Genomic DNA, 10,262 nt, shown 5'->3' with positions numbered 1-10,262 from the left:
GGCAGTGGCATAAATGGCTCCTGGTTAGCCCCTCACGGGCTCAACTGCAATGAGCTGAGAGCAAAGCCTCTTAAACTGTTGCTTCTTTTCTGCCAGAGAAAATGGAATGCCGATAGTACAGTAATTAGATATAATTCGTAGAAAAATCCCAAAGTTTGCTAGGCAAGGCTCTGAATAGTATATGGAAGCATTTTAATTGATTTTACTCTTAAATTAATCCAGCAGCACAGTAGGATAGTTTTGGAATCTACCAAAAGATATTGTTATTCCATATTGAGATTTTACTGTTATGTATTACTCGATTGAAGCAATTGTTAGTGTCACCCAGTAATGTGAGTTTCCAGGTGGATCCCTTCAACAAGAGGGGACCCGCCCTGACAGAAGTTTGTATTAGAGATACATAGTGTAATTATCCGGGTTGGGTTGGAGTAACTGATTAGCTCTGAAGTTTATAATGAATTAGCAGTAGATGTCAAGGTGTGCAGGTGTAAACTAAATAAATACGTAGGGAACAGTTGTTTTAACATTGTTCGACATTTGTGGATACAGATGTAAAGTTATACAGAGTTAATCAGTTACAAACAGGTCATTTTAGCCTTTTTCTTAGATGAGAAAAAGTCATGTTAAGCAAATACAAGAGAATTTTGCTGTGCCAGGTATAATTAGAGATATAACTTAATGTGGAGAAATCTTAACATTGACAAAGATAATCCTGTGAGGAAAAATAGGAATACACAAATACTGCAGTTTGATCAGTTGTCAGCTCTTTATTGTAATTGGCTTAAATTAATGTGTTTGAGATTAAAAGTGGCAGACAGTTTTTTCCTAGTAAAAAACTTTTTTGAATGTTTCCAGGTAAATGTTATCTGAGTAAAGTGATAAAATGAGTTTATAGATAGCCTTACATAAAGGGATAAAAGATTACAAGGAAACAACAATAATAATTACCGTCCAGTATGTCACATTTGTCTTTGCAGAGACTGTGCAAGAGGATGCTCTCAAGATAACACCTGCAGAGGAGAGAGAAACTACTCCTGCTCTTCCTCTTCTGACTTTTACTCCAGTCTTGGATTGAAAGACTTTGACTTTCTAGGTGACACTTCTGTAGCAGAGGAGGATACGGACTCAGCTATCTTATATGGAACTTTGCGAGGAAGCATTGTTGGATTACGATACTACACAGGGATTGTAAGTGCCTGATAAATCACAAAGCAGAAGATAAAGTTTTTAGCTTCAGAAAATAAGATTTAAATAAATTTCAAAAATTCATAGAACTGCTGACCAGGTATAATTCTAATAGTTGGTGCTTTTTTTGTGTTTTTTTCCCTTACTTGCGGTATTCAGCATTCTTAATGGGAAGTTCTTAATCTAAAACTTTAATTCAAAATTTAATTAAGATAGCAAGCTTTCAATTCTAGTTTAGTTGTTTGGTAGCTCTGCTCATCCACATAAGGCAAATGAAAGTGACTGAATACAAGAAATTAGATAGATTTTTAAACTGTTTACACAAGCAAAAAAAGGATGTTTATTACCTTACAAAACATGTTAGCAATTGAAGATAGTTCTTGCTCTCAGGAATACTTTTGAAATCACTGACATCTATCAGGGAACTCTTCTGTAATGTGTTTGGTATTTTGAGGAAGTAGTAGATTATTGGACTGACTGAACAGAGCGCTATGCCAAATTAATCTTTAAGCTTCATGATGTTTAAGTTCATGATGTTATGTTTCTTTAAATAATTTGCAACTAAATGAATGCATTTTGGTGTTTGTCTGTTTTGCTTTGTTAGGTTAATAACAATGAAATGGTTGCACTTCAGAGGGAGCCCAATAATCCTTATGATAAAAATGCAGTGAAAGTAAATAATGTGAATGGAGACCAGGTAGGCCATATCAAAAAAGAACTTGCGGCAGCATTGGCAGGGATTATGGACAACAAACTAGCAGTGGTTGAAGGGTAAGTGTGAATATGATGCTTTTGATTCCACGAATATATGGAATAATTTTTTTTGTTGCTACACTAGCAAATTCTGAAAACTATTTGTAAGTATTCTCTTTTGACAGAAATTACGGCTCTTGGTAATGTGCTTAAAGCTTCATATTTTCAGATTCTTTATTCTGTTGAACTATTTGCATACAGTTTGTTCTTTCCCTTATATAATAAAATGTAGAAACAGTATTGTGAGCAAATTCCTTAAAGATTGTTGTGGAACACTTAATGGCATGTTGTAGTTTGTATAAAAGGTTTACGCAGTGTGATTACTATCACCTATCTGGAACATTCTGTGTTTTGATGAAAATAAGCACTTTGAAGGACCTCTTGGTCAAGAAAGGTTTATTATTAAAAAAATTAAACAATTAAAAGATTACTGCTGTGGGGTTTTTTCCTGGTCTTTATCAGGATTGTCCCTTACGGAGCAAAAAATTCCTTCACCATGCCTGTGGAATTGAGCTTTTGGGGAAGAGAAGAAAACAAGGAAGCAGTGCTAGATCAGCTAAAAAGGCATGGATTTAAATTGGCTCCTCCTCTGAAAGGTAAACGTTGAAATTTTGGGCTTTTTCCTTTTAAAAATGTTTTGATTGAACTTGACACTAGTTGGAAGAAATGCTTATAAGGGCTTAATCTTCATGTTAGTCTTGTCATTCACAGAATGATTTTTTAACTTAGTTGGGGAATAATGCAGAACTCGCAGCTATTAATTTTAAACTTCATAAGAAGTATACTTTTGTGTCCTGTCTTTTATGTTACCTGCCAGCAATTGGAGAGGCATTTGAGCATCCTCAGAAATATAGTAGATTATGTAAGTTCCTTAAAAATCCATAATGATCCCCTGCATCTTTCTAGACTTGAAAAAAATTTTTAAGAAACAGGTTAAGAAACACCCTTTCATGGTGAAGGTTTCAGGGAAAGTGCTGCTTTTTAGCAGAGTGCTAGGATGTGTATCCTACTAGTGAGAAATGAGCAAGCGGATGAGATGTCTCTGAACAAATAAGTTTAGCAAACCTGATGCTTTTCAGAGTGAGCCTGACACAAAAAACCACCTGTGGCTCCTGGACCTAGACTCTGTTCAAGCAGTGGTAGTCAGGAGTAAGGATGCTGCGGAAAGAAACATTTAGTGAGGGATAGATGTGTTTTACATATAGCAAGATTTCGATTTTTGTATTGTAGGTTCTATTATGCATAGGTAACAAAAAAAGAGTTTGGAGTAAAAAGGTATTTTGTGTTATCATTATCATACTATCACCAAGTCAAATTTCACGTAATGCAACAATTTTTAAGAAACATGGTTGCCATCTTGAAGGATCCCAGTCCATAGCTGTGGGTCTTAAGCTTTGTGGAAAACCTTTGCAGTCACTGAAAGTCAAGGATAAATTGAGGCTAAAAGACTAATGGTGAAAGATACTGTTTGATAGCCCACAGTCTGACCGGCATTGTTGCTCATGAGCCAGAGAATGTGGAGATTGGGAAGTCATGGTATCACTGAATTTCAAAGTATTATCTTTTTAATGGCAAGTAGGTTCAGAATATGATTTTGGATCAAAGTGGATTTCTGGGAGAGCTGGTCCAAGCTACAGCGCTCCGGTTCATGCTGCTGTGCCGTTGACAACTGAACAGGTTTGCATTTCACACTTAAACAGCTGGGAGCTGCAATTTTAACAGTGGGAACCCTTAACTTTTTCATTAATAAAAGAGTGCTTCTGAAGTGGAAGTCTGTTGCTTTTTTTATTTCTTTTCTGACCACAGATGTCTTTTGAAGTCATCTTGAACTTTTGAATTTTTTTCATTTTTTGTACTGTAGGCAGACATTTTAGCTATGACAGCCTTGAGTGCTGTGTGATTTTGGGAGGTTTTGGTTGTTCAATAGTTTTTTTACATTGTTGTGGCATGTTTTATTTTCTCTGACCTAATGCTTTACCAGATAACAGGTATGTTAAGTTCTCAAAATAAAATGAGACTTCCGGATTTTGTCTTCAGGTTTGGTCTAGGTTGATAGGTGAAGGGTTGGGTGGTGCTTTGGTTTTGCTCTTTGTTTGCTCTTTCAAACTAGAGCGAAATAGTTACTTTAGTGAGTATTGGACAAGGATGTGAATATATTTAACCATTCCTTCCAAAGCTCTTGCTCATATTGGCTTGCATTTTTCTTGGTAAAACTGAACTTATTTTTTATTTGGCTGTAGTATAGCAAATCAGGTCTAAAATGGTAGACCTATATTTACTGATTACTGTATGTCAAGTAATTGTAAATTAATAAAGTAATTGTTTATTTAGTGAGGTTATTTTTAATTGCAATACTTTTAATTGCAATTTTTGTGTTCATTTATTCAGCTTAAAGGTGAATTTGACAAATTGTTTGAGGACCTAAAGGAAGACGATAAAACTTGTGAAATGGAAGCAGCAGAGGTATTTTTTAAGCTAGAAACTGTTCTTTTAAAAATACAATTACTTAAGCATCTAGATGTATATTTACTTTTGTCTGGATACAGAAGATACTTGAATCAGAAAAAAATCAAGTAGATACAGAGGACTTTATAAAAAAATTTTCTTCCAAAAATGGAGTGTCATATTTAATATGGGAATAATGCATCATGTATATCTTTGACTTGCAGGCTATTGGTACACTTTTACTTCCCCATCAGAAGCAGGCTTTAGGTTGGATGGTTTCACGTGAAAACACTAATGATTTGCCACCATTTTGGGAAGAGAGAAGTAACTTCTATTACAATACACTGACAAATTATGCAGAAAAGAAACGACCTAAAAATGTTCTTGGAGGAATACTGGCTGATGATATGGGACTGGTAATACTTGCCAAGCTTGAATTCTTTTTAACAGAATGTGTGTGCATGCTTCTTGATTGGTTGATCATTTGGTTTGTTTTCGTCTGTGGAAAAGATGATGTTCTTTTCTATTATGCAGGGTAAAACACTTACTACTATTGCATTGATTCTCACAAATTTTCAAGATGGCAAGCCCCTTCCTGTTGAAAAGATCACAAGTGATAAGTTTTATGAGGTGAGATGAAAGAAAAAGATTGTTTTAATGGTTGATACAGCAGTTAAAAATACCTGTGCACAGTAAGTTTTTGTATGGTGAACTTTTTATACGTTTTGTAGAAAAAGTTATTCAAATATGCCAAACGAGAGGAGTTTGGGTAGATGAATTGAAGGTAGGTAGACTGTGTTATTTCAGAGTGTTTAATTGAGCTGTAGACTGTTACCTTAGGAGCGTATGCTTACATATAGTCTAGGGAAGAATTTAGGATGACATAAATGTCTTTGCTGTTTAGAGGTTTCTTACAGATTTCTCCTATAGGTAAGTTGTGGCTGCACAAATAGACGTGGTGTTTTTTCTGGGAATGGGCATGCATAATTCCTGTGTGGTTTGGAGGAAGTACCTGAAATGACCAAAGCGAGCAGAGGGTCTTGATGTAAAGTAAATAAATCAATCAATCTCAGTTTATATTTTTGCCCAGTATTTGAAATGAGGAGAGAAGGGGAAACTACAGTTGGTGAACTAACACCAGTGTACAAACTCTGCTTAGTTAGTGTACTTAAGTGCTTTTTGCTTTCATTATGACATGATTTTCAAGATGGTGAAATAAACTAAATGCTAGAATTAGTTGATGTTTTATGCAATATTCCCTGACAGTGTTAAGGCTAGGGGTTTGTTTTACCATACTCATCTAACTTTAACAAAATAATGCTTTGTGTTTGACCTCAGAATGTTAAACTGGGAAATGTTATTAGTGTGTTCTGGGACAGCTGTGTAGACTGAGATTCTCTCCTCTGCTTCTGTACAGTTGCATTTAAACTCTGTATGTGGCTGCTGAAAAAAACAAGTTTATCAGTACCTTTGAGTGACTGACTTGCCACTGAGCAAGTCTTTCATGTTTCAGAGAAGTAATTAATCGATAGTCATTTTAGTGTAATAACATTGGCATTTTTTCCAGTTGCTACACTAAAGAATAAAAGTTTCCATTCCTCAATAGGAATCTGCTGCTAACAGCATGAACAGCGTTGGACACGGACTTTGTAAAGGTGACAGCAAACTAATCTACTAGTCTAGTAATGTTTGCATGATAATTAATGTTATTACCTGGGGCACTCTTTGTCTGTGGTCAGTGCTAGTCTTCACAAACCCTTGACAAACTATCTCGGAGAAGTAAATAAAACGTACCTTTAAAGTGTTTCAGTTGACACATGAGAAGATTAAGTGCCTTGTGATAAAATTGCACCCTGCTAGGAAAGTTACCACATTCAGGAAATGGATTCTGAGATCTTTTTGCTTTCCTTTCTCCTTCCTTGTAAGTAAAACAGGAGCACTTATGCATCTGTTAAAATCTTGTTTATTTAAACAGTAAATATCAGTAGTTAAATTGTAATTAGGTTCGGTATTAAGTCACTTTTTTTGGAGGTATTTTAAGGTAATGAGGAAATTGCAAGTATTTAGAAAGATTTTATCACACCTCTAGTTTTCAGGTTGTATTAGGAGAATTTATAGATGTATATAAAAATTATACATGCTTGTTAGTATGTTTTATAACTCATCATGCTCTTGAAAATGACTGAAGAAATGTATGGGGCTTGAAGTTTTCTTGCAGTAACTTTTGCTCGCTGTCCTCCCGTGGAAGGAATTTTAATATAGATGGTAGCACATGAGAAATAAAAGGGACCAATAAGGAGAGAACACATTAGTATGAACTGCTTCTGGTGAAAGTTATTTTTGTCAATTCTCTGGAAGGGAGAAAATGCATACTTTAATGGGAGTCATATGAGTGTCACCAGAAAATCATAACCTTTACCAAAGCTGACATGGCTAGCAGCATGCAAGATTTTTTTTTTTCTAGAGCATCGAGCATTTTAATGAAATACTGTTTACAGCCGTGAGAGAAGAGCCTGTTTCTACTATTATTTAATCTGAAAAAGTGATGATAATGTCTTTCAAAGCCTTACACTCTCCCGCTCCCATTTCTGATTCTGTTGTACATTAAATTGATACCTATTTCTTGAATCTTTGAAAATTTTGCCCTCTTCAGGATTGTATTAAACTTTCTTTTAATTCTACAAATATATTTATACGTATATTTACTGAAGTTTAAATCTGGAATTCGAGAACGAATTTACTTACCTGAGTTATAGCAAAACTATTTCTGCAAGCAATGTTGCTTTCAGTTTTGATATCAACTCTGTTCTAATGTCTTTTTTTTGTATGTTTGCTTCTGGTATGCTATTTTCATCAGGGTTGCAGAGGTGACTTTTTGTTCACTTCGTAATAGAAGACCTTAAAAAAACACCCAGCAAAACAAAATAACATCTCCTCTGCAGTCTGTAATGTTGTCAGGTTTTAGGCAATGTAGATATCATTATTAGTATTTAGAGGTGTGATCTGTAAAAAACCTTTACAATTTAGTGTTATTTAAAACTTTACCCTTACTGTTAAATGTACAATGCTTTCATTTGCTTTTTCCTATTTCTTGACAGTTCGGTTTTGACTACCTGCAAACCCAGTACACATTTTATGACTTTTTAAATATTTAAGACTGTTTATTTTTTCCTTTGTGATCATAATATCAGTAAGTAACACTTGTCCCATGCAGTAGTAAGTGTTGTTAAACAGCTAAAGGTTGTTTTATTTGAAGTTTGTACTTGTTCTTGATCAAGTTATGCTAAAGTTGGTTTGATAACCAAGCTAAAGGCTCTGTGTATTTTTCATAAATACCCATTTTTTCTTTGTGAAGACTCTAGCAATGTGATGAAGCCTGGTGTTTCTAATGTAAAAAAGTTCGGAACTACTCCATTGAAATACCCAAGTTGTCTTCCTAAAAGGTATATAGCTGGAATAGTCTTGTTGTTCGTTTGCTACATAGGTTTTGAGTAAAATTAAAGTGGTACTTGATTATAATTAATTTTAGTCTAAAATACGTACTTGTTCTCTTCCTCACCTTTCAATATTCTATGCTTCTGCTTACATTTATCCTAACTGTTCTGTATTTGAGTTGCACTTTGGAACATATTAAAAAAGCATTAACCCGTTCTGTGTGGCTTGTCACTGCATGCTTGTATATCTCATTCAGAAGTAAAGGTGCCTAATAACATCTATGTAAGGCATCTAAAAAACTGGCTAAGAAATAATCTTCCTTTTAGTATCAGTTGGGTTTTTAAGTGGTTAAGAAATACTTTGCAGGCATGCTTATGACAGAGACAGCTTTGGTCTGATGTTGTGAAGCTTATTAATGGGTCTGAACCTTCCCACCACAATCTTATAATTGATGTGAACTTCAGTGATAATCTATAGCAAGTTTTATGAGTATCATTCACTCTGCAGCTGTTTCCTGTGCTTTCCCTTTTTCTAACTCTTCTGAAGAGAAAATTTTCAAATCACGGTATCTTGTTTGCAACATGAAATTAATTTGCCTTCTGCTCGTGAGATTTAATGTGTAAATTCAAGCAATAGTAGACTTGTGGGTTTGTTTTGTTCTGTTTTCATTTTTTCTTTCTTAATAATTATATCTTAGAGATAAAGCCAAGAAACCCAGACATTTGGGAAACAGTGACTTGGAAGAGTCTGAAGAATGGCTACTGCAACAAACAGAAAGTAAGTTGCAAGGATGTTTTTGTGGTTTTTTAATTGGTTACTGTGACACCTGGTGTCTTCCTTTCACAGCCAAACTGGAAAGGATTTCTGATTAACCAGAAAAGGAATTAGCTAAAATACTTGGGTTTTTTCTGTTGTTGTTTGGTTGGTAGGTTTAGGGGGTTTTTATTTGTTTGTTTTTTATTTAACCAGAACTTTAAGCATAAAATTTTAGAAATTGCTGAAAGGGAAAGCAGTATTTTAATCCTAAATATTTACTCCAGTTGTAGTTTGTATTCTTTGCTGAGTGACTGGTGGTGTAACAAGCTGTGAGCAGGGTCAAATGGATGATGAAAACCAGAATTGTTAAGATTTTTAGAATTTGACATATTGACAATTGATATTGTTGTGAGGGCAGTAGGGTTTGAAAAGCATCTGTTGTAGCAAATACCTGAAATGTGATCATGAAGAGGTAATAATATGTCATTTGTTGAACTAAGTGTCTTGCATGGAAAAAAAATATTAAGGTCTGCAGGTACTCTGGAGTAAGCAGTTAAGTTTAGATTTAAAGCACTTGAGGTGAAACCTGTGCTAAACTACATATTTTTAAATGATTGGGAAACTGTGTTCCTCTGAAGATTTGTAACTTAAAATTGATGTATAATATACCGTATTTTTGCACACATGCATGTCAGATGTCAAGGAATGTCTGGAGGCTGCTTTTAGCCATATGGTTTCGTTTAGGCAGTCCTGTGAGGAACAGGGAGTTGGACTTGATAATCTTTATGGATTCCTTCCAACACAAGAGACTCTATATTATTGTACTGGAGAGGCGAAGTACTTTGGCTAACAAATTTGACTTTTATGAAACGTGTCATAAAAATAAATTTAGGCACATGCTCTGCATGGTGTGAAAAATCTGTTTATCTGGCTTTTTACAGCAACTTCTTGTGTTAACCAAGAAGATCCAGTATCTGTTCTTCTACCTTCATCTGGTTGTTTAAAAAGACAAAGAAAGAGAAAAGGTAACGAAGGGCTGAATTGGTGATTTCTGTGGGTTTTTAAGCTTAAATATTACACAGTTAATAAATGAAGCATATGTCTTTTTAAATTGCTTTAATGCTCTTCAGGTGAAGAACTTCAGGGATCTGTAACTTCTCCTTTGCTTTAAAGTGAACTGTTTCACCACTAAATGGCTTCTGTTTTCTCAGGTACTGCTAGTGTTCATTCAGTTGAGAAGAAATATTCTGATGATGGCCCCAGAGCAACACTGATTGTGTGCCCGCTGTCTGTCCTAAGCAACTGGATTGTAGGTGCTAAGCCATTTTAATATGTAAATGTAATCTATATTGATTATGATGCTGTAGAAATAGTACTCCCTGTAGTCTCTCATGATAGTAAAAGGTCGTGGTTTTCCTTTTTTATGAAACAGCTTCTTTCACAAGGGAGATTGATTTGATAGAAATACAAAACTGGACTAGTATTGTAAGGAGAGTGCAGTTCCATCAGTAGTGAGCTCTCTTTCCATTCCCTGCTTTTGACTAGGCAGATTCACTTTGTCACTTCTGGAACTTGTGTGATTTACCTCTTTAAACAAGCTGCGGAAGGGGGAGGAAATGGGTCCTTTTTCTTACATGCTCAGAATGAAATGTTCTCGTACTTCATTGATAACGCGTGTGACAGTTGAT

The 10,262-nt window shown here is 35.0% G+C and overlaps 1 protein-coding gene across 1 annotated transcript in view; it reads left to right on the top strand.

The window, feature by feature from the left end:
* The window catches only part of HLTF (helicase like transcription factor), a 29,564-nt gene that overhangs the window by 1,284 nt on the left and 18,018 nt on the right, over positions 1–10,262 (top strand). Inside the window, exons 2-14 of the mRNA XM_029962352.1 lie at positions 319–332; positions 978–1,188; positions 1,790–1,956; positions 2,401–2,534; positions 3,518–3,615; positions 4,327–4,401; positions 4,608–4,799; positions 4,918–5,013; positions 5,990–6,038; positions 7,739–7,826; positions 8,516–8,595; positions 9,516–9,599; positions 9,786–9,883. Of these exons, the coding sequence (XP_029818212.1) occupies positions 319–332; positions 978–1,188; positions 1,790–1,956; positions 2,401–2,534; positions 3,518–3,615; positions 4,327–4,401; positions 4,608–4,799; positions 4,918–5,013; positions 5,990–6,038; positions 7,739–7,826; positions 8,516–8,595; positions 9,516–9,599; positions 9,786–9,883 (1,386 nt within the window). The remainder of the gene's footprint in view (positions 1–318; positions 333–977; positions 1,189–1,789; positions 1,957–2,400; positions 2,535–3,517; positions 3,616–4,326; positions 4,402–4,607; positions 4,800–4,917; positions 5,014–5,989; positions 6,039–7,738; positions 7,827–8,515; positions 8,596–9,515; positions 9,600–9,785; positions 9,884–10,262) is intronic.

The sequence above is a fragment of the Manacus vitellinus genome, unplaced genomic scaffold (assembly GCF_001715985.3).
Source record: "Manacus vitellinus isolate BGI_N305 unplaced genomic scaffold, ASM171598v3 scaffold_45_pilon, whole genome shotgun sequence".
In the NCBI taxonomy this organism is placed as follows: Eukaryota; Metazoa; Chordata; class Aves; order Passeriformes; family Pipridae; genus Manacus; species Manacus vitellinus.
Note: the sequence above shows the minus strand (reverse complement) of the source record. Positions and strands in the feature narration are given on the sequence as shown.